The sequence below is a fragment of the Balearica regulorum genome, chromosome 2 (assembly GCF_011004875.1).
Source record: "Balearica regulorum gibbericeps isolate bBalReg1 chromosome 2, bBalReg1.pri, whole genome shotgun sequence".
Taxonomy (NCBI): domain Eukaryota; kingdom Metazoa; phylum Chordata; class Aves; order Gruiformes; family Gruidae; genus Balearica; species Balearica regulorum.
In genome coordinates this window covers 82,411,819-82,436,490 of record NC_046185.1, presented here as the reverse complement: position 1 = coordinate 82,436,490, position 24,672 = coordinate 82,411,819, and the positions used below count along the sequence as shown (strand labels likewise).

General features: G+C 39.6%; 1 protein-coding gene across 3 annotated transcripts in view; it reads right to left on the bottom strand.

Annotated features, from left to right (window-relative positions):
• Positions 1-1,344: 1,344 nt before the first annotated feature.
• Positions 1,345-24,672, bottom strand: part of TRIO (trio Rho guanine nucleotide exchange factor) — a 259,674-nt gene continuing 236,346 nt past the window's right edge. The window contains exons 42-58 of one of the 3 annotated variants that reach the window (XM_075744827.1): positions 23,253-23,342; positions 22,532-22,624; positions 21,843-21,893; positions 21,539-21,616; positions 20,454-20,645; positions 19,317-19,494; positions 18,242-18,457; positions 17,688-18,151; positions 13,266-13,513; positions 12,321-12,459; positions 11,940-11,967; positions 10,849-11,011; positions 8,643-8,764; positions 6,076-6,154; positions 5,206-5,406; positions 4,407-4,545; positions 1,345-2,924 (exon numbers count right to left, since the gene is read on the bottom strand). In XM_075744827.1, the coding sequence (XP_075600942.1) occupies positions 2,382-2,924; positions 4,407-4,545; positions 5,206-5,406; positions 6,076-6,154; positions 8,643-8,764; positions 10,849-11,011; positions 11,940-11,967; positions 12,321-12,459; positions 13,266-13,513; positions 17,688-18,151; positions 18,242-18,457; positions 19,317-19,494; positions 20,454-20,645; positions 21,539-21,616; positions 21,843-21,893; positions 22,532-22,624; positions 23,253-23,342 (3,024 nt within the window). In that variant the 3' untranslated portion in view covers positions 1,345-2,381. Of the gene's footprint in view, positions 2,925-4,406; positions 4,546-5,205; positions 5,407-6,075; positions 6,155-8,642; positions 8,765-10,848; positions 11,012-11,939; positions 11,968-12,320; positions 12,460-13,265; positions 13,514-17,687; positions 18,458-19,316; positions 19,495-20,453; positions 20,646-21,538; positions 21,617-21,842; positions 21,894-22,531; positions 22,625-23,252; positions 23,343-24,672 lie in introns of those variants that run through there. The other 2 variants (XM_075744826.1, XM_075744828.1) reach the window with 2 other exon arrangements.

Below are 24,672 nucleotides of genomic sequence, written 5' to 3'. Positions count from 1 at the left end.
GTGGTTGAAAGTAACTTTTCCTTATAATGAATCTGGAATACCTAAAAGATGTGGGAAATCTGTTCCCCAGTTTAATATTAAACTGAAATATGGGCCTTCGGTCTTTAACTGGGAACATCTGGTAGAAAACTCTGCTGGTCACATTTACTAGCTAATAAAGGCTATAATGAATTTCCACAGTTAGAGTTACGCATGTTTTATATAAAAGTAATGATGACACTACAAAGCACTCAACACTAAGAGCAAAGGCAAATATTATTTTGTAAGGCATGAAAGAAAGATACATCATTGCAATTTAATTTTATAGCAATAAAATAATGTACTTTTTTCTTTTTAAATACAGAGGCCAATTAAAATATAACCAAACCTAAACTTTCAAACTCCTTAAAGCAAGAGATCAGACAAATATGTCAAATATGTTTAATTTTTTTTCAAAATAACTGATGGCAAAATAAAATATTTACATCACGTCATACTGTGTAAACATGTAACGTCACTGTACAAAGAAATATACATGCAAAATAAAGCAAAAATTTAACTAAAACAATAAAGGAAAATAATACACAAACATAATGATATGAGGTTGGTACGAATACACATCCAGTTTCGAAGTCAGATGTTTTCTTTTAAAAAGTTTCTGTACAACTTTACAAAAAAACCCAAAAACCAAAAAAGGAATAAATAGAATACAGTGGAAGCCGCAAAGCTCAAAACTAACCCAAGCTAGGTTATGGCTTAAGACCCATATATCTAACTATTGCGGGATGTCGGCTTGATTTCTTTAAACATGGCATTTCACACATAGATGACAACACACCCATATGAACTCAGTGATGCACAGAAAACCATCTCTGTCTTTAAATAGCTCACGTTAATATTACTTCAACCTTAAAAACAGTTACTAAGACAATTACATTACGTGTCAGATTCTCCTCATCTGATCACTACTTTCTGAATGTATTCTTCACCAAAGAGCACAAAATTCATTTGCTCATTTCACAGAAGGAAGTAAACACAGACTTGAAAATTCTAAAAAGTAGTAAGTGTTGAGACTGATTTTGGGAAAGTCAGACTTTGGCATTTTGAATATAATAATAAATCTTAAAAAGTGTCACCCTACTTTTAACCAGTTTGAGATTTGGGATAAGAATCTCTCTCTCTCGTTTTTTTTTAGGTTTTTTTTTTTTTTTTGAACAATCCTTAAAACTGACTAGGCTTGACTAAATTCTAAGCTAATCCTCATCTTAAACTAATCATGACAGTGTGGTACAACACACCCGCCCCTGCCCACCCAGAAAGCCCGAACACACAAACAAAACCATAAAGCTCGCCGTACTAAGTATGTGCTTTTTCTATATATTTATTACAGTTACAACAGAGGTCCTCATAAATAGTTGCATAAAATGTTAAAGCCACAACATTGCACATGATATGAAAGAAAACAAAATCCCAAATGAGTGCATTTACAGTATTTCATCCTGCTGTATACTGCTTGACAATCGGGTCGGCAAGCTGGGCACCAGCCCGAAGTCCTTGTCTAAGGGGACAGCGAGTACTGACCCAAACTGAAGACCCGCACAGTGGTATACCACCATTTAGGAAGGAGGGGAAAAAAAAGGATAAGGGGAGGGCTGGGGAAAAAAAAAAAAAATTACAGACCGAAGGCAGGTAACAGTCTATATACAAGTAAGGCCTACATTTTATCAGAGCAAAACGATTCATTCTATTTGTATGCAAAAACTTTGAGGTTGGATGCACTTAAAAGCAGAGTCTGATCTCAGTGCACTGCTACGTGAGATACATACAGGCGAGGCAACTGGAAAGCTCTAGGACCAAGTGAAAACCAGATGTTATAAATGGAGGCCGTATCAATGGGCAGCCATTTGGGTGAGTCTTCTCCAGGCATGATTTCATTTTTGTTTAACACCAGTGCTTTGAACATAGGCATTTCTTCCTTGAATAAATCTTGAAAACGGTAGTTAAGTTCACTTGCAAAATTCAACTCTTGTTTATTAAAAAAACTATTTTTTTTTTTGCAGAAACCTGAATAAAATACTGTTACTGTATCGCTCGTGACTGCTTTTTGCAGAGTACAGTGCTATCGTCCTCCACCCCAGTGAAGTCTGCATTGCCAGTCCCCTGCGCCACCCCGCGCGGGTCCCCCTGGAATGCGTTTGCACACGAACATTCGCTAGCAGCTGGTTGGCTCGGGGTTTGCTTTCCTCAAAATTGAAGTCAACAGCTGATTGGCAGGAGGAGTCTATCTCCAGTCTGATTGGCTGGCAGGAGAAGTCTATCTCCAGTCTAATTGGTTGGCAGGAGGAGTCCATCTCCAGTCTGATTGGCAGGTGAAAGAGAATGAGAGAGAACTTCAAGCAAGGTCAAACTCTTGGCAAGAGCCTGCTCTGTAAGAAGTTTTTAATGCTACAGATGGGTCGAACATCATTCTGGTGTTTTCGCCGCTCAATGAATGAAGTCAGTCTGGATATGTCAATGCTGTCAGCACTTTTGCTATTCCCCAGCTGCAGCCATTGCTCCTGGAGGGCCAGTGCAGCCGAGGGACGCTTAGCTGGGTCATCCTGAAGTAGGAAGCATACAAAATCTTTGGCCTTCTGGCTAACTCCTTTGAAGTAGTCATCTGGGAAACTAAAGTCTAAGCGGCAAATATTCAGGCAAGTTTCCTCTACACTTTCATCCAGGAAAGGAGAGACGCCACTAAGAAGGACATATGTGAGCACTCCAATGCTCCAAACATCTGAAGTGAGGGAAACAGGATTTCCAAGAATAATTTCAGGAGCTGCAAACTCTGGGTTTCCAAGTAACTGATGGATATAATACGTGGTATTGAGCTGGACTGCGTCTCCAAAGTCAGCCAGTTTTATTGTTGGCTTAGTGGAACTCTGGTCCACCAAAATATTTTCAGGCTAGAAAACATAAAAAGAAAAGTTAAAATGTCATTTTTTCAAGCCAGTCTACCAGACATTTAACGCTCCAACATTACTGTTTCCCAGCCAGTGCTGTCCGCTCAAGAACATAACAAACAGCTACAAGCTGTGAGGATTACTGCTGCAGGCCAGCTCTGCAAAGCTCCCAGGCAGTCCTACCATGGCCTCCCCCAGACCAACCGGCAGGCAGTCTCTTGCCAACTACATCGTGCAATGGATGTGTTTCAGCTGCTGGCACTCTAATTTTTGCAGGAAATATAGTTCTGCCAGATAATACTGCAGATGTTCACAATAACAGCTCTGAAAGTTTCACAGGAACCTGTGTTTGGGAACTTAAGCTTAAAGAGCAGCAATTACAAACAGAGGGTGAATAAAGCAACTGCTCTATTTGCTTTATGACAGAGAAACAACAAAACCCTTGTATTTATTTAAAGATTGGAAGACTTTGTCAGAATTTTCATGATGCTTTCAACAGAATTCAGCTTTACTTGGTGATTCTTTCATGTAATGCAGCTGTACAGATGGAAGTCAAGCACTGTTAGGAGACTATGGCAGCAGCAGATCCTGCTGGATGCACATGGCCTCAGGAGAAATTTTTATGGTTTTATTTCTGAAGGTACTGCTGCTGTGGCTGGGATCTTAGCAAAGTAAGAGTGACTTACCTACAACTAGTTTTTAAGACTGGAAAAAGTACTGGTGAACTCCACATAGCACTAGAAAACTTTAAATGTTGGGTCTCCATGATATGCAGACCAGACTGGTTCTGCTTGGAAAACAGAAGTATGTAGAGGGAAGATGCCGGCTCTTTTTGCTTTTTCTCACCATGACCCCTTTTGGCTAAAGAGACCCTGCCTACAAAGATGAGTTTTCAATGCTATAATTCCTTATTATTCAAATACAGGTGGACAATAGAAGTATAAAGAATAAGTTTTTTATTAAGATTAACCTTAAGATCTCCTTGTATAGCTTTTCCTACCAGAATGCATCAAATCCTGTGGCTCAAGTAAAATTCAGAGCATAGAACAAAGGACCAACAGGTACCATTCACACAGATACCATAACCCTCAAAGTGCAATGATGAGAAACAGATTTAGAGGAACATAGGAAAAGCAGTCTCTTCACAACGAACTCTACGCTTCTTGAGAAAGAAATGGATTTCTGCTGAAAGGTCCTCAGAAAAGAAAAAATAAACAAAACTGTTCCTATCAGCAATTATTTCCAGCAAAAAGGAAGACATATGGCCAGCAAGCTTTAAGGAGAAAGCACAGGGAATTCAAAGTTTCTGCTTTGCTGGCTATGAGTGATCTAAAGCATTTGGGAATAAAGCCCTGCCCCATACCCTCCTTCAGACAGTCTCAAAGCAATTCACAGTTCTATGCTCCAATCTGCCAGTTTCCTACAAGAGGGAAAGTTTTATGCCTGGAATAGCATACACTGCCAGGAATCCCATTCACTCCTCACCTTTAGGTCCAAATGTGCTATTCTGCAGTTGTGAAGATACTGCACAGCTTCCAGAATCTCTCCCAGGTAGAGTCTGATCTTCCCTTCTGTGAGGTTTCCCCATCGCACGACATAGTCTAGAAGGCGACCCTGGTCAGCCCTATTGGAATTACAAGGGTTATATTTTGTTTTAATTCAGATATCAGAACTGAAAGGAAAATATAAGTTTTGAAAGTTATGTTAAAAAATATTTAAGGCAAGTCCCTTAAAAAAACTGCATCAAGTAATCACTGTTTCTGATGTTTGGCTTGATCATCTGTGAAAATATTCTACATCACTTATAGCTGACCTGCACTTGTAATTCTGAAGTGGAAGCAGAGGGTGAAGGCAGAGAAGGAAAGGAAGAAATACTGTAATTTTAGCCAGACTTGAAAAAAATCAGGTATGTCCTGCCATAGACTACAGGAATAGCCTGCAGCATCTAGAAGACACAAGGCTAGTGTATGAAGAGATTTGATATCAAGCTACCAAGATCACAACATTGCTAATTCACTTGCGTAATTGTCTGATATAAAATAATTCTTAGACCTTCAACTAAGATAATCGCCTACATATCAGTTTAATGTATCAGTTTATTTTCTTTTGAATATAATAATATACTCAATGTTTTCATAACAGCATTAGATGCTTGTGATCTTATATTTAGGCATCTTCAAACTTCTGTGAAACCTTAAAGTTCCTTATTCATAAACCACTATAAAAGCCCCAGAAAGTCAGCTGCACAGGTTGTATTTTACAGGTAACATTGCGGTCCACACACATTTCTAACACTAGTATGTAGCTGGTGGAGGTCTCAAAGGTATCAAGAAGGCCAATGAGCTGGGGATGCTGGAGATTCTGCATGACTCCAAGTTCATGAGTAACCTGGTCTCGCTTCATCAACTTCTTATTCACAAACTTAGTGGCTACTGCTCGCTTGGTTCCCTTCTGGTCACACTTCTTAACGACAGAAAATCTGCCCCTGGAATACAATATCGAAAGGAAAGAATTAACCAAGAGATGCCCTAAGGACATACTTTTACCTTGAAAGATACCCTGAGAGATCTCTAATAAGTTACCCTTGCAGAGCAGTTTCTGGACATAAGCAAGAGTTTTAAGTACATGCATCTTCTACAAAATATGCCTGTATAAACAAGTAGCTCCTGATAGAGATCTGTTTTATCACATTTGCAGAGAACTCAAGTCAGAGTAGCATCCAGCTTTCAAAGGTCATCATTAAGTTGGAGAAATGAATATTCTATGTGACTTATTTTGCATTTTGCTCATTTTCGTTGTTTTATGTCTGTAATTTTCATACTCTAAACAAAAAGGTTTAGGAGAGCTACACTACAGAAGCAGTGTCAGTCACTGTAAGGCATGCTTAAAAAAAAAAAAGACTATGTAGCCTTCCAAAGTATTTGAAAGACACACATCCCTTAAGCTATGATATCACTTCAGCCTAAATATGTTCTGTTTATGCAGTGCCATCTACTGCTGGTAAGATTTTCACTTCCTCATTTCTATTTAATCCAATGTAATTCTGGCCTTTTAGGTTCATAAGATTAGTATTTCTCAAAGAGAATTTCATTTTTTGAATGCGAAGTTCATATTTTGACATAGACAACTTTGGAGATCAGCATACAGAACGCACCTGCCAAGCTCAGCCACTTCACTGTAGAGGGAATCAAAGTTGTCTTTCCAGATTACCATGATCCCATCACTTCCAGGACCTACAAAGAGAGAAGGCCCATATAGCCAACATTTAATATCATCAGATCGTCCTCAGAACTGAACTGTTGTGATTAACAAATGGATTGTTTCAGATGTTTGCAAAAGGCTGAATATTTGGACTTCATATTCAGTTTGGAACAGATTTCAGGAGGAATTCGCCTCAGTCAGATTGGCCCCTATCCTCTTTTGCTTGAAGCTGAGTGTGTGCACATTAAAAAGCAACTCATGGCCTCATATTGCCCATCCTCCTGCAGCTCAGAAAGCAAATTATTTCTGTAAGCAACTACTTTACCGATGCTTTATAAAGACTACTACAGCAACAGAAGGTAAAGCGTATTCTGGAGGAGATAACGCACAAGAATTGACTGCAATCAAATGGCAAGTCCTTCAAGTCCAAAGGAATGAAAAAGACTTCACAGACTTAGGTTGAAACCTTACTTTGTGCTACAGCTTTAGTGTTTTCATTTGGCTTTTATGGACTGGGGAAACGATGGGTAGGATGGTTGCAGAAAAACTTGGGCCAGTTTTTGTATTTTTTACTTTTGTAAAAGTATTGGTAGAGCTAAGTAGAAGGGCTAGGGAAATACAGCTGCCTGTCTTTTGAAGTCTAGTCGCAGAGTAACTGAGACATACCAAATTCTGGTTTAGTTTTGACTGAAAAGCAAACATTTACTTTTGGACAAGGTCAGTAAGAGTAAGGATTGTGGCTGAAAGATGGTAGTTTAGTCTACAAGACTTCTGTGACTCCGGCGAAATCACAGTTTGGGGCTTCTGTACTGGTGTAGGAATGACTCTCGTTACACAAGTTACTTAATGCACACAGTTTTGCATTGATTCTTGTCCATCAAGAGCTCTTACTCCCCTGACTAGAAAGTTTCCTTGGCTGATACACTATCAGTAGAATCACCCCATCCTGTTAATCCCCATATGACACAGGGTGGCAGCAAGACAAACCGGATTACGCGTCCAAGCAGCCTGGCCAATGTAGCAGAACAAATTCTATAGTGGAATTAATTTAGGTGCAGTGGGAACTGTCTGTACAGGAATGAGTAACCTTGGCAAGCTGAAGGAAACAGCAAAAAGAACAGGCATCTTACGGTATGTCTCATTATCGACTATACACCTGCCACTGGGAAAAAACAAAGTGATCAGACAGTGTAGCAGCTACCTGAAAAAAAAAAAGCAAGCTCTGTTTTTCAGGAAACATTAGTGTAAAGACCAAAATTTTGGTTTCTGCCTCTTTTATATATTGCAACACGCCCATTCTAGGGCTTAACTACTGGCTGTCTTGGGTCAGTTAGCAGGGAATAATGCTGGGAATAATCACCACCTCAATATGTTGGCAGTAAGGCACTTACTAGGGCTGCCAACAAGTTGAGCTCAAAGTGGCAGCGCTGATTATAAACCCCCAAAAAATTTCAGATGAAGTTTTGGAAGAGGCATATTTTTCACAGTCTGGTTTCAACATTCCAAGAAAATAGCAAACTTGTTTTTGGGCAGGGGGATGGGGCAGGTGGGGAAAAGGGAGAAAGAATGTATTTTGGAAAGATTTGTGACAACTGTACAAGTCCCCGTATCTGCTGGGACAGACATACAAAGACAGAATGCAGCACTTCATATCTTATTTATATGAGTCAATTTGAGATGGAGCCATTCCACCTAAAATCTAGTAATTAATTCTCACCAATGGATAAATATATGGGCCTCTTAATAGATGAAAGGACCCAGATAGCATCAACTGTTATAAATTTCGTGTAAGAAAACCTTCTATCCTCACTGTGTTTTCCCCATTTCTAAAAACGGAAAATCCAGAACACTTAAGAGAAGAATAACTGAATGTACGAACACGCACTGAAACTTATCACTGTGCCATCAAACACATCAAGTAAAAAACATTGTTTTCCTTTGCTGTCTGCCTCCAAAACACAGGCATTTTTAATCTTTGCAGGTTTCCTTTTCATTCTCTCACAAACATTCGGGTTACCTCACTTCAGGTACTGAAATAATGTAATGTAAGTATAGATCCATCATGCAAAGACAAGAAATAGTTACGTGTCTTCCTGAACACCGTGGCTTTACAATTCGAGCAAAGGAGCATATTAAAATACAGAGCAATGCTACTCTCTTCTTATCTGTATGCTTTAGAAATTATATATGTTGGCACAGAAACTTTCATTGAGGTAATCTAAGAATGCAGATGATAAAATATGATTTTATCATAGAATGATTGTACTAGTATTGACAGACAAGGTAAATGAATGTTGACAATACTGTGTAGACATCCTGTCTGTATGAACCTCCAATTAGTTACATCCTAAAAGTGCATCTGTCCCTGCTGAAACAAGTAATATATCACAGGTGAAAAGGTTTGCCATAACACTCCTTTAATAGAGGGATGCCCAAGAGCCAGGGTTTTCTTTTTCCTGTACCATGAGTACCATTGAATATAATTAGATTAAAAAAAAAAAAGCAAAGAGACAGGCCTACCTAAAACTCGTAGACTGGCGGAAGATGAAACTGAACCCATATCGTTTGCAGCTATACATGTATAGATACCATCGTCTTCTGCAGTGACGCCAATGATTTTCAGTGAAGCCTCTCCTAAGTCACTGGGAAATACAATGGCAGCTGTTAACTTTATATTCATTTTACAGACCTTAAGTTATGGAAATCAGATAAAGTTGGATTGATACTATTAATATTTCTTATTCTGCAGCCCCTCTCTCTCTGGACAAACATTACTAACCCTGTCCCTGCCATTTCAGAAATGTCTACCACAATTTGAGCACTTTGTGTCCATCAAGTATCTTAGAATGTCCTACAGGCTGTTAGAAAAACATCCTCACTGACACTTGGTCTCAGCATGTCCCAGGCTCCCTTGTGTTTGAAAAGATGAAATGTTTCCCCTGTTTTTTCCTGCCTCCTCTACTTCCTTCAAATTATGAGAAACTGTATGGAGACAACCATCCATCATGGTTCTTTCTGAAAGGTTAGCTTCCATCCCTGACTCCCAGCATATAGAAGCTGACCTAACATTTGTACTTTCAGAGCATCTTACAGCGTGGGCTCCACCTTTGATACAAAAGGTGCACCTCACCACAACTCTGGAGACCTCAGAATCTGGGAGAATGAGGACGGAAGGAAACTAAAAAAAGACTTAAGTTTTCCCTCTGCTCCAGGGCAGAGACAGCAATAAGCTGTGTAAGACCACAGGAGAAAGATTCTGCAGACTCTTCCTTAACCTTTCTCACTGCACAACCACCTTTTTTGTTTGATGGCTTGTCTTTAAATGTCTACTTAAATCTTCCTCTGTGCAATTCATGTCTAGTACTTTCTTGACCATCTGCCATGGACATGAACAGCAGATAATTCTATTTGCAGAGACCTCTTACAAATGTGAATACTTGGCAAGTCCTCCCTACACTTTTCACCTCTAGGCTCAAAACAACCCTAACATTGTGTTATTCTTTCACAATAGGGCATATTTTCAAGATTTTCTACCATTCTTATTGCTTTTCCTTTGGATTCATTCCAGTTACTGCAAGTAATTTGACTGACTGAACCAAAAACTATTTGTCACGGTCTTTACCGCACAACTTAATTTCAAGGAAAAAAATGAATGTAAATTTTAGGAACATAGGAAGATGATCCCCCCTCCCTCTGCTCAAAAATTATTATTATTTCTAAAAATCTGTCAGCCACAACATGATTTACTGAATAGAATTCTGTATGAGTGAATTAAGCCTGGTGAATCTAACTCTTACTCATCTCTCACAATGGTCCTGGATGGAGTAGCAGAGCTGCCACATTAAAAAAAAATAAATTATACCCAATGAAAAGGTAAAAGCAACAGCAAGAGGTAAAAAAACCCAGTATAACATGCCATCAAGTTTGCAGGTAAGTTGGGCTATACTGTACAATCTCTAAGATAACATACTCTTTTATTCATTAATGAGGGAAGTTTTTACAAAAAAAACCTTATTCTGAATTGAGAGCATAATTCATAAAATAAGGCATTTCTTCATACTGAAGTTACTCATTAAACAAGATTTTCTGTATATAAAAGAATGCATTTTCAGAAAAAACCCCACTTTTCTAACTTGCAGTTTCATTTTCCAAAACACAGCAATTTCTCTTGCTAACCAGGTATTTGAGTTCGCAGTTGTCGGTTAAGTTTTATCATAGCAAAGCTAAAAACAGACAAAAAAAAGTTAACTTCTGTGCTTCAACAATGAACAGTGACATTGCCATGTCAGTTGGAACCAAAGGCTTTTCTTTGAAAAATACTGTAGCGTGATCTGAAAGCAGTCATTTGCCTCAAAAATGATGGTATGCTACTAACGGAAATAAGAGATTGGCAGATGGCACGTCACAGCACTGGCATGTCACAACATACTGGTTCAAGCACAAGGTCGGTGTGACAGAATCTTAATGGCTTCTGAAATAGCTAATCAGAAATACCAGTTGAATTTTCTTTTGTTTTTAAAAATCAACGAAATACAACACTTGGGTACCCCAGCCCTACATAGAAGTTACACAACATTTCCAGAAAATCCCAACTGTGAAATATTTCTGTCTGAGGACAACCCTAGCTTTATGCCTCAAAGCCAAAGGCTATCCTGCACCAAGGGTGCAAATAGAAAATATAAACAGTTTCAGCAGTTCCTGTTGAACATTACACAAATTACTGTACCTGTATGAAATGCTGTGATGACCGTCATTGCTCAGTGTGTTATGATCAGGACCCTTCCAAGTAACTGAAGCCTTGGGGCGACCACAGACTTTACACCTAAGCACGATGGTCTCTCCTGTCTCACATGTTACCTCACTCAATGGTATTATAAACTCTGGGGGAACTGAAAAAGAAAGTTAATGGCATCAGGTCAATTGAAGTTAATCAATTTGCTTTTTTATTCCTTGCACACTCTTTTTTATATTAGACAAAGTGGTATGGTACTTTAAATTTCCAAGGTGTATCTACCTATCTATCCCTCTGCTCTTGGAGCACATCCATGGTTAGGCCACTTGCTGGGGCTCTGCAGAACTAGTGACTTTTTTCTCTGCATGAACTTGGACACACTACTGCTATGCCACGGTGTGGCATTAACCCTGACCCCTGCCACGGTGAACCAAACACCCTGTTCATGGCAAGCTGACGAAACTCTACAATGAAAAGTATTTAAGGATGTGCTCAGCCAGGCTATCTTTATATCCAGCTAAGTTTGCAAAAGGGAACACAAAACACCTCATCCACTGAGGCACTGTAGTGGCTTCCGTCTTTGCATACAGGTGAAACTCAAAAAGTTTGGTTCTGTTTATTAAGATAAAACCCTAGTTTGGCTCTGACCCAGGGGACCACTGTCTTTGTCCTGATCAGCCTCTGCATTGGCCAGGCCCTGAATGTTCCCTAGGGTGCAAGGTTAAAAATGAAGCAGGTGGTCTCCAATTCCTGGCCTTATTGTTTTGCAAATTCGGCAAAGCCCAACTTCCATACAGTCTCCATGCAAATACAGCAGAATGCATATCTTTCTGAACATGTCATGCGGTCCTTGCATTTGATGTTGTTTGGGACTTGTGAACAAAAAAGTGTTCCTTGCATCTTAAAAAAATAAGTATGACATATTTCATTAACTGTCTCCCTTATCCAACCATAAAAAAGCCTATATATTTTGATGGAGAACACTCAGTTCCTCACGTAATTCATATCAAGCAAATTTAAACAAAGTAAATCATGTTCTATTCAAATTATATTTACTGGGACTTTTAAAAATTAAAGCAACTTACCATCATAAATGTAATTGGGGTTGAGAAGCTGGAAAGGAGAAATTAAAGAATTAATGCCCTTATAACACTGTAAGAAATTAAAGAATGGCAGAAAATAAACTACAGGGATGGTTCAAAGTTAGCTTTGCCCACAAAGATCCAAGAAACATCTGAACACCAGAATTTCTGCACCACTCTGCTCCTTCTGCAGCATCCTTATGCTAGACCACACTTGCAGGCTCAAAGATTCTATCTTCCCATTTTCAGATATGGCAAACACTGTCCATTAAACCCACTGTTGCCTCCAATTCTTTCATGTGAAATTCTGACAGAAGTTACTTTTAAAGAAATCCCAACACAGGTCCTTTTGGAAACATAGTACTACATCTTTGTAACATTTACCTTTACAGAAACCTTGTTGGCAAGTCCTTCTCGGGATTTGCGGTAACCATTTTCTAGCTTGCCTTCCCTTTTGCCGTCTTTATCTTTTTTCTCAGATTTCTTCCTTAAACGGAGTGCTGTGTGCCAAGACGTTGACTTCCTGAATACAGAACATTAAACTTTGATCAATTTTTTTCAACTCCGGGTTATACGTTATATTCTCTAGTTTCAAATGGCATTGGAAAAGCGTGTCAAAATGTGATTTCATTGTACTGAAGTATACTGAAATTGAATAAATTAAGTATTCCACAAGGGATGCTACCCTTGGTTAAAACTGTAAGCAAGCTAGTAAGACTAGTCTGTAGTTCAGTATTTCTTTAAATTGCTGCTAGAATGGTAAATGTTCTATATGAAAATACAAACTGCTGATCAAACTGAGCAATGATCACTATGAAATCCATTATCAAATACAACCTACAGAAGCTTTACATAAAGCTTTACTGCTAAGAACTTTGATATAATTTCTCCCATTGCAGATTTGAGGCAGATCTTCCTAGCACAACCAGAAATTTTAAATAGGTTCGTTTCTCAAAGATGAAATCAAGGAACACTGAAATTTCACTTCACTTGAAACAAACATTTGTGACTGCTTTCCTAAACAAAGGTGCCTAGCTTGACAACTCATTCTATTAAATTAACCAGTAACTATTGCTGCTCTTAAATCAGGTACTATTTCATCACCTTTTCCCAGAAGATTGCACTACTAGAGCTTTTTAACAAGGAATATGTGCTTCTGGGCTTTCTTATATTTTGAAGTTTGCTAAAGGATCTCTCAAATACTCATTCTGCTTGATGTTCGTTTATTTCTCAAAGATCACATCAACTTGTGGTTTAAAAGGTTCAATGCCTTGTCTAAATTGGAAATTTTTCTTCCTCCTTCCCTTCTTCACACACCCAGGCACTCACTTGATGGTTCCATCAGGGTTGTCAATGATGACTGCACTGGTATGCCCCAAGACATAGCCGGGAATCCAGCCCTCGGCTGCGGGGCACTGATCAGTGGCGGCTCTGAACACCAAAAACATGTTCTGTTGGTTGCTGGCTAGAATCTGCACGACCTCTCCTTGGTAGACATTTATCTCATCCTCCTTCACTGCCGTGTAATCGTGTGTCACCAGCATGGTGGAGATATTGCTACTGCTGCTACTTTCACTCTGCAAGTGTCAATTGGAAGCACAAGGAGGGGGAGAAAAAAGAATCAAGTTTAAAGTTCACGAAGAAGACAGGCTGTTCTTGGCCTGCTACATTACAACCATTACCTGCACGATCCACATATGCTGTAGTCAAACAAGACCACTACGATTTCTCTTTTAGAGCTGCCTGTGTCGAGTTACCTTGTGCAAATTAGTTCGGTCTTTGAATACCTTCACGTACAGCTGATGCAGAAATTTATTCCCGTAATAATTTATTTATTACTTTTACTCAGGATTACTTCCTTTAACTAAGAATCAGTTTATACACAGATCTCAACTGGTCTTCCTTTCAAGCTCAGACACTGATTTTTACACCTTTATCAGGCAACAAAACTACAGCACAGCACGTAGGACAGTTTTTCATGGTCTTACAGGTGTAGTTTTAATATCGTAACAGGTCAAGACTTTACCTCATAAAGACCAGAAATTCCAACAATGAAAAATACATATAGTCTTTCCTAGCGCTATTTGTTAGATCTCAGACACCAGCCTTCTGCACACGAAACATGACAAGGTACAAAAGAACAAAACAGGCTTTTGACAGTCTCTCTCAAAACCTCAACGCTTGTCCCTGATTCAATCTGTATGATCAGATTTGTTCCTTCAACACGTAGGATGAGGTAAAATACTAAAATAAGAAATTGTTCATTTCTTGGGCAAAATAGGCCCACTGAACTATCACAATAAATCTGGAAATCTCACTCCTAACTGATTAATGACTATGATAGCTGAGCGTTGTTAGCTGTTTATCATACACTTTCAACTAGTGTTCATGAATGTTGTTTGTTTCCTCACTGAACATTTGCAGAAAGCTATTTATGGCTGATCAGGTGTACTTTAATAAAAGTCATGCTACTTTTCAAGACAAAAAGCCTTCTCCTGGACACAAATCAACTGGATTTTTTTTTTTTTAAAGTTAGACATATTCTGTCCATTTGTATGCATTTCTCATATGAGGTTCACTAAATGGAAGTATAAAATCTGTTATCAGATTATGCAACCTATTCCCTGAAATAATTTATTTCCTTCTTGAAGTAAATTAAAAACAAAGTGGATGGCCTATTAATGATGTGCCATGAGGCATGTATATGTGTGCGCCTATCTTTTATCTCTGTTCTTACTTCAAACTGTTTCAGTTCACTGGCGGAGGAAATCAGTACCCAGCTATGGCTTGTATACCACAACCACACGTTAGCACCATGTATGTGCTAGCAGTGAGTGAAAAGCTTGGCACGCAGGATTAAAACAGTGTCACTGTTTTTTCTCAAAACTGTCAAATATTTCTTCCGTCGGTGTTGAGGAGATACAGCAGGGATCAGCAGACAGCATGGTACACTGGGAGCCCAGAAAACCACGTTCTCTTCCAACCTGCTAACGGCCGTGAACAAGTCACTTCATCTCTTGGTGCCTGTGATTCCCCTGAGTGTTTTGGTTGGCTAGTCTACTGAGAAACCAAGACATTTGGAAAGGAATAATCTCAGATTATTCATTCATAGCACATGCAGCACATTAATGGCTTGGGTTTCCAGTGAGTCTGTACATTTTATTCTAGTTGAACTATTTCATTCAACTGGGTGAGTCAAGTCCATTCTTTTTCCCTATTAGGATGATGAAGCAAATGCTACCAGAGAAAGATCTCATCCTGGATTGTACCTCTACTAAAGAATATTTATGTTTAATTCCAGATGCTGTATTTCCAGTGGGAGAACTCATTTTATCTGGCTTAGAGGACTGTCTGCGTGGTCTTTTGTATTAGCAAGCCCCTTCACTGATTCGGGCAAACTGGGAAGAGTAGAACAAAAAAAAACCAGTCTCCTTTTCAGCCAATGCTTAAGTTAAGATTACAACTTGCTAGATTCTTTCAGCTAGATAAAAACCAACTCTATTCAGAGCAAGCTGGTTTTTTTAACTCCTTCTGTTAGACTTACAGGAGGGGAGGAAGGGAAGGTTGAAGTAGCAAAACCAACCTAAGACCCAGACCTTGCCCCACACACTATTCCTGAGCATACTGTTTCTTAGCGTGCAGCAGAATTTGTATGACTGCAGGACTGACCTTCCTGTAACATAGCATTTCTTTTTAATAGTTAAGTCTTGAAGGATCATATTAAACTCTGAATATTTCTTATCTTCAACAAGGACAGATAAAACTGTTAAATAAACAAGTGTCTGGTAACTACTATGTGACAAATGTTCTTGTGAATGTGTTTACATCAGAATTTATTCTCACCACAGAAAGACAGCCGTTTCTTTTGCCTTGCAAGGAAGTCATAATTCTTGCACAGTTCATATTTTTCTACTGCAAGTTCTGCTGGTCATCACTGACCTCAATTAGGGGATTAGAGGAGGATTTATAAACAAAATATAAAAAATTCCTCCCATATTCCTGAAATACTAGCAAAGCCAGTTTCTTTTTCTTAGAAGGAACTTTTCCATAAGTAACCAACCTTAACCACACATGCATGTAAATACATACACACAAATGGTTAAATCAAAATAAACCTTCACAACTCATTTTTTTTCTGTCCTGTTGAATGTGGAGTGAAATCCTGCTAAAGTATGGCCTAGAAATGACGTTATGAATGAAGAATTATGACCCATCTCAATTACCAAACTAAAAGAAACATAGTTGTGAAGCAAAAGGCATGCAGATATTACGTTTTACAGTAAGATAAAAACAAGCAACGGTGTTTTGCTGAGATAGTATCAAAATTCAAATGTTTTGAAAACTCAGTGCCACCCTGTCTGTCCCTCTCTTTTTAATATAATCACATCAGTTAATTCTATGCAAGTCTTCTCTGCATACAAAAAGTACCACCATCTTGATTCACATGCTGTGCAGTAATTGCGAAATACTCCAATTATTCCAGATATTGTATTATCATCACATTTGCTAGACTGAAGATAAACAGAAGACAGAGCTAAACCAAATGAAAAGCTGAAAGAAGATCAGGATAAAAATACAATACATGCAAAGCATAATTTTTTCTTCTGAAGATATTATAAAAGTAAGTGTAAGAACTAAGAAGTCAAGAAAGCTCTGTGTGTTAAACAGTTCTATAAAGAAATGCATGCATTTAAAAAAGGTCTGGCAAGTTAAGTGATTTGAAAAATTGGTATTGCGTACGATTTGTGAGAGTGGAAAAACAAACATCCGTGAATACAACACTCAGTGAGAGAAAAATCAAGTGTGAGTTTAAAAAGAAAGGCACCATAGCCTGCCTACCACATTCATGGCAAGTGCCTTGAAATTTTTGCTTTATATTTGCACATGCCCCTGTGATTGCTGTGTTGCATTTCCTGGTGGACGTTATTACAAGAGAATGTGGATTCTGTTGATACCCCAGCTGTCCGCACAAACACACCAAGTGCATACTAAAAGGTTGAATCTCCAGGTGCACTAAACCAGTTCTTCTTACAAAGCAGAAAAGACAAGTGGAGCCACTATTTGTTGTGGTTGTAGTAGAAGGATTTTAGCTAGGTTTTGCTGGCCTACTTGGAGTGGATTGCCGGAAGCTTCCTTGACCAGACACCAGACTTAAAAAGAGAATGTTGTACATCAACTAAGGCTGAAAGGAGGTGTGGGGGGAAATAAATTAATACAAAATAAAAATCAAGCAGCCCAGGGAACGTACTGTAGATGTCTCCATGAAGTTTAAAACTCAACAGGACAATGGTGGCGGATTTGTACACGAGAGGGAAAAAAAGCCCCAAGGCAATCTGCCAAAATCTCGAAGTCAGATTTAAGTGCCGGCCGCAATGCATACCCCAAGGTGCTCTGGCTGCCACGCTTCAGCATGTTAATTATGTGCCTTCAAATTAGAGACGAAAAAGCAAGGACAGCAAGTTAGTAAGTATCAGCCTAGTGAGCTATGTTTTCAGCAGAGGCAGAAATTGCATCAAATGTTAGCAGTTGCTTTTGTGTCTGTATACATATCCATGTTTGTATGTATACATACACAGAGAGGTAGACAATTTTGTGATTTTAATGTGCAGGAGGTATTCGAATAGTTGATTATTTCAGAGCAGTACAGCACTGGAGAGCCAGAAGTTAGTACGGAGAGTGATGGTAACGCACAGAAAGGGAGCATGGTAAGGTTTTAGAAGAGCTCGCAGGACAGAGGTGCTCCGCTCTTACCCCATTACTCTGGGTGGAGTGAACTGACTGCTCGCTGGTCGAGGAGCATGTGCTCATGCGGTCTGTGTCCTTGCTGTGTGAAGAGTGGCGGTGGACCTGCCGCTGGAGGGAGTCATTGTCCCCAGGGAAAGTGAAGGAGCCAGGGCGGCTGGCAGGGGATGCTGGGATGGAGCTCCAAAAGGAGCCCTTCTGCAGGGGGCTGCTGGGTGGAAAGGTTTCTTTGCCAAAAGGAGAAGGGAAAGTCGTGGAGAGAGGAGAGTTCACTGGTGAGATGGCTCCTGGCCTTGGCTTCCCGAGCGTCAGTGATCCTATGCTGTTCCTTGAGCGACTGTCCTCTGAGCTTCCACGTGAGTCTTTCTGGGCTCCATCAGCTGAGCCAGAAATGTTTCCCGCTGTCTTCCTGGGACTTTCAATAACTTTCATCTTGGGAATCTGCTCAGCTTCTCTCTGAGGACCGTCCAGTTCTGCATGGGGAGGGTGCCTGTCTGGCTGGCTCAGGCCAGTTTCTAAGGAGGTGTTGTAGTGTGGCAGGGAGAGATTGTGAATGGACATACCTGACATCTTGTCTGCCTCTGCTTGGGCCGAGGCTGCAGAGGAGACCAGGACTGGGGAATGGTGTCTGACAGGCTGGGGGATCCGGGATGGCCGGCTACGGCTGGAGCTGGGGATGCCACTACAGCTGCTGGGGCCACTGCTGTTACCGCTGCTGCTCCCGCTGCCGCCTCCACCACTGCTGTGGTTCCTCTGGTACTCGATTGGGGACGTCAAGGCTGCAACGAGGGCAGGAGGGGAGGCATCAGGGAAAGGAGGGCAGGAAAGGGAACAGGAACAGTTTAAAATAGACATGTTTACTGGCAAAAGGGGAGTGCTGTTCAAGTAAGATAAATTCTCTTAGCAGTGCTGGTCATGCCGTAGACCTCAAGCCACTTTTCTATATCACATCTTCATGACCTGCTATCTGTACCTTTAATAAAGATGAAAAATCTGAAACTAGGGAGATATGTTTTCCTGTAGGATCTCATTGTCAGCAGCAGAGCTGGGAAAAAACAGGTGTGACTCCAAATTCTCAGATCATTGTTCCATCCATTACAACTCTTTAAAAAATAATAACCTAGATTTTTTTTGTTGGAAAAAAATCCAACAGCCGATGGATACAAAAATACAGCAAGAACCTTCAAGCATCACAGCAGACACTACCATCTTGTACTTTTCTCCTGCAGAATCTGAATGTTGTTGCCACAGTAAGACGTGACAACAATGGCCACCAAATTAACACAAGTAAAACATATTCTGAATAGATGCTTAAAATCACTTGGGTTTAGCCTTTAAAGGCTTGCATTTGCTTAAAAGGGGTACAGGAGCTCTCCACGTCAATGGATGGTGCGAATCTTCATTCACTCCTACAAAACATTTGGAAAATTTCACCAAGAGAACACCATGTAAATTCAGACTACCACTCTTATCATAAATGCTAGCATCTGTTCTGAAGCAGAAATGCGTCACATATTCCCCAACTGTCCTGTATTAGCTCAGGAAAAAGGACACTTGCAAAACATTTCAAAGCCAAGAAACAACCGATGAGAGAGAAGTCATTCAATGATGAACTTTCAGTGAGAGGAAATCACTTACCATTTAAAAAGTTGCGCTGGTTTTCCAAAATTTGGTTAATTTCATGGATCCATAACTGGCGGACTCCTGGACTGGCAGAATGCAAAATAAAGGTCTCCGTGACATCGCCCGTTCTTGATGTTAGTGCAAATTTACATGGATCGCTGTCCACATTTTCCTCCAGGGAAAGGCAACTCACCTTCATGGAAAAAGAAAAAAAAAAAAGAGAATTTACTTCATGTATTTATAAGAGAAACACACCTCTAAAATCTCTTACTTAGGAGCTCAAAGTCAGATCTTCAAACGATGACCATTCTTTCCTTCACTAAAATAGTACCACGAAATGAAGGATTACAGTAGACTAAGGATTAGTGTACAGCTTAGTGACACACTGTGCCCGAACAATCTCCAACCAGTCAGTACAACCCAATGTTCTCCATCGGCCCTCTCTCCCCTTTGTGCTATTTAAAATGCTGAGCCCGCTGTTGAGCTCTACCACTGGCCTGCGCTGAAGACTTCTGGTGCAGAGACAGCAATGCCTTGGAATGGGCTGTCCAGTCAGCGATGAGCAGGATGCTCAGCTGGCAGGCAGAGCACTGAGGTGCATTAAGGGAAGGAGGGTCCACACAAAACGCTCCACCAGGAGGGCTGGTGGGCACTAATACCAACAGGTTTTGTTTCAGACAATGCTTGAAGCGGGAGAAAACACTTTTTATTTGAGAGATTTGCTTGTAGAAGAGCTGACATGTCTAAGAAGGTGGCACTACTTACAGATGTTACCTACACATTTGGACTGATTTCAGCTGAAACTCAAAAGAAGGGCTACATAAAGAGTTATTATCTTTATTTGCAATGCGGTGTACACACAGCACAGAGCTGAAGACTAAACACTTTGTGAATGCCTGTCTGGCTTTGTACAAGAACACCAGTTTTGGTATGCTTCACAGGGGAAGTGTCCGAGTGCTGGGATCCAAAGATTTCCATTTATTATCAGAGTGAGCACAAATTCGGTAGGAAATAATTTCAGGAAATGACTGACACCTCACTGTGCTTTATGACTGCGCATCTAGATGGCACTAGTGAGTCCACACTGAATCAGAAACTGTTACCTTAGCAGAGTTTGTGCAGGGGACGCAAAGACTCACACACAACAGTTACCTTGATACTGTTTTTAAACAAGAATCCGGGCATGGAGAAACCTTTCTTTTTATCTAGCAGCTCACTGAATATGACAATCTGCTCAAACAGGAAGACCCGTCTCTCCTTGCAGCGTGGCAGAAGTCCCGTGTCCTGGTCTGTAACCAAGAATGTGTCCTGAAGCAGGAGCTTACCCTGGGCTACAATTTTACCCTAAACAGAGAAGCAAGCAGAAACACGTTTAGTGCAGTTCTTGATTTCTTTCCCTAATCAAACTTTTTGAGCAGATGCTCATACCAAAATATCTTCGTATATTTCCCAATTTCTGATTGTTGCTGACATTGATCCTCTTATTGATCCTTCATTGATCCTCTTATACACAAGATGTTCCGATGCCCTTTCGCAAAAAACAAACATCACCAAGAAAAAAACCCCCAAAAATCCACCCCACCCTTTTCAATTCATACTGCAGTTTGAGGCTTATTAACACTGAGGCCTTCATTTCTCTAGTCTCAGTAACTCCTTCCCTGCCACCCTCAACACAGTAACTCAGATATTCTTCTAATGTCTTCCAGGGTGCTGAAAAGGGGAAGAATTCAAGTTCATACTTGCATCACAGAGCAGAAAGGGCTTTGCAAGCATAGCACGTGACTATAGCCTGGCTGATGCATACTGCTGCAATAGCCAACTTCCATCTCTTCTAGACTTAGCAAAAAGAGAAGGGCTACAGTTGCCTCAGGTACTTTACTGACCTTAACAACTCCTCCCTTGCCTACACTGCTGAAGTCAGGTCTGCTCACCTGCTGATAACTGATTACTTCACTATTTTGCAAGTCTTTAGTCAGTAAGGGAACTGTAATAACAGCAGCGCTTCTTAGATTTTGCAGAAGGACCTACCTGGTGTGACTGACAACAGGCAAAGCTTCCCAGGAAGAAGTTCTTGGCAGGGCTAAGATTTGATTTTTCATTCACTGCTTTTTGCACCAGCTAACCAGATAGTGAGAGAACACCCTACCTCATTTCTCTCCCCCACTCTCCCCACAACATTAATGTTCAATTTCTGGAGAATGTGACAAAAACTCTAAGCAAAACCCCAGCCAACTTACATCAAATCCTTGCAGGCGGCCAACATTCATCATGTCATTACACCGTTTTGGTACTATACACATGACCTCTACAGCTCTCTGTTCAAGACAAATAAAAAGTTGAAGCTTTATTCTCCAAGTAAGTTAGCAGGATAAAATTTTGTTTCATTTGCTATGATTGCTTTAGAAAAGAAATGCAAAAAGTAAACACTTATCATCATCACATTCTCAAGAACATCAGAAAAGGAAAGCAACTCTATGTCAAAACATGTAGAAGATTAGAGCGAAAAACATTCAAATCACTAAGAGAAAATGTCTCAAGTACCTCTAGTTCTGTTGTGTCAAGGTTAGCTTTTTTAGAATATTTGAGGAAGTCCTGAAAAAGGAAAAAAAAAAGTTCTTCTCATTAATCAGCAACAACAGATCTCAGAAAATCTGCATTTGCTATCCTCTCAGAGAATGACAGATTGCATAAGACACATAGAAAACTTTTCTTTTTAAAGTTTCTTGCTGCAGTGCGTTCCCTCCTCTTAAGATTTATTCACTATTTTTGGTTGAGATCATATAAGAACATATATTAAGACAATGACCTCTGTTATACACAGGATTTCTCTTCAGTAAACATTTACATGATATTAAAATGGTTGCAGATGTAGTTGGAACGAGACCCAACAACTCATATCACATTTACATCTGAAAACAGTTGGGAGATCCCTGTCCCCTCCGTATGACATTGGTACAAATTCTAAACATTTCCCTGTCACTGACTTGTGTTCATTTGGTCTTTATGTGTTTAAAAAAAAAAAAAAAAAAAAAAGCAGGAGCAAAATTCTGCCCAAGTTATTTACTGCATTTTTTATAACTATCTGAATATGCTCAGACAATAACCATATTACATTGCTTACAAATCTGGGTTCTGTTTGGGAGGAGAGTGGAAAAGCATCAGCAACATTTAAAAAAGAAAGCATATCCATTGACACATATATTAAATCATTCATTTCAACATCACTTTACCTTTAGTAACAGCTGGTATTTCATAATTCTCTGCACAGGTTTTATTAGCAAGTCCGTGAGCTGAAGTCTGTGGCCCAGGCGTTGCTTTAGATCCTGAGGGTTGTAAAACAAACACTTTTTTTTTTGTTCGTTCAGTTAGAAACAACTTTGCTCTGTTTTGTTGAGTTAGAAACACAGCAGGATATATCACTATTAATGGCTATCAGAGCAGAAATTGGCAAAAGTCAGAGCAGAACATAATTTTCAGTTAGCAAAAGCTAGAGTCCTTCCCCTTATCTGTATCAGCTTTGTTTCCAAAGCATTCCACCTTCCAAGCATCTTCCATAACTTTTTTGGAAAAGACTGTATAGTGATATGCAATTTTTCAATCACAGGTTGTATATAATCTACTTTCAACAGTGATCTTTACTCATCCCAAACTGTCACTTCATATAATATGCACTGTTAACTGCCTGGGCAAAGGGTAGTAAGGATGAGACACTACTGGTTAATTAATATCTTATACCTAAACTGCAGTTTTCTTCCCCTAGAGATAAATACATCTCTAGGAGCTCGTGTCAGACTTGAGAAATCAGAATGGAAGTGGCAAGAAATTATAATTTAAAACAGTAACAACAATATATGTCCTCTTTTTTTTTGTTTGTTTTTGTCAACAGATCTGATAACGCTTATGATTTGTACACAACCTTCACCTTGCATATATCCTCTCTCAGAAACTTACCTCAAAAAACGTATCAATGTATTCTGAGACAATGTGCTCAGACTTTGGTTTGTTTTGGCAGTAAACTATGTACATGTGCAATCTTCTCTCCTAGAAAAACGGAGATCAGAATGATACATCATCATCAAGAAAAAAGCATGCCAGATTGAATGGAGTATTATTTTAAGAAGTACAGCTGTTCAAAAGTATGAACTTAAAAAGGTCCTTTTGAGGAAAAGAAGCAGCTACATAAGCAGAAATTATAGACCTGAAAACACATTTATTTGGGAATATCATGATGATTTTGGAAAGGCAATACAAGTCAGAAAATTGCCACAGTTATAAGTACTCCTGAACAACAGGTGTCTAGAGATGATAGCTCAGGAGGTCTCAATAAAATTAAGTAGGAAAATAGTTATCTTTTTCTTTCAGCAAGAGTAATGGATGGAGCCTTTGAAATATCCTATTTTTAATTATATTTTAGTAATCTGATTATTATTCTAATTTATTAGAAGAATGACTTCTTCCTGTTTAGCTGTACAGAGCAGTTAGGAGAAATGTCTCAGTCTTCCATTTAGTATTAGCTGTCCTATTGGAGTTTGAGCGGAGACGTAGGTGACATAACCTGGCAATGGTGGTGCTAGTATTTTTTAACTCTGATTCTGTATTTTGTGCATATGCTTTTAACACCAAGGCAACAAAGAAAACGAGAGAGAGCATAACTTCGGCCTTTAAAATTCATTCTTCATTACCAACCTTGCTGGTTAAGAAACACAGACATACCATATGCACCTATTACCTATTCCAAAATCTTCCTTATCATTTTGCTAGGATTGGTTTGGCACTAGAGGCTTTGCTGCAGAGACTTAGGAAATACTGACCAGTGAAGACAAATGGAAAGCAAAAAAGGAAGAAGTAAGATGGAGATTTAAAAGGACACAGAACATAGATAAAGAGCAGGAACTGAATCGTCATGTCCTAGCTGATAGTCAGGGTTTTGCTAGAGGATGTAATAGCATCACAGCTTGTCTTTCCATCTGGAGTGGTAAGGGTGCGTTTCAAAGACAACTCAGTTACAAACATACGGGGAGAAAGTAAAACAGCAATTGGAAACAGGGAGAGTCACTCCCTTCAGGTTTCCCATTTCACCCGTGCTAGAAATCTCCCCTCTTCCCATGCCTGCCTTTTTTTTTTTTTTTTAATAATAATCCCTCAGAAATGAAACAGCTCATTCCTCATCATTAGTCCAGGAATTAGACTTGGCTTCCAGTGTTACTGTTCCATTAATGTTTGGTTCTCTTTTGCTACCCTGGTATCGACTCCAAACACAGACCGCGGGGAAAATCTGAAACCCATTAAATCTCCTTTAATTCAGTCTGTCTTCAGTCTTTGCACACTTTGCAAAGTCTTTGTGAATGATCACATTTAGCAGGCAAGTTTC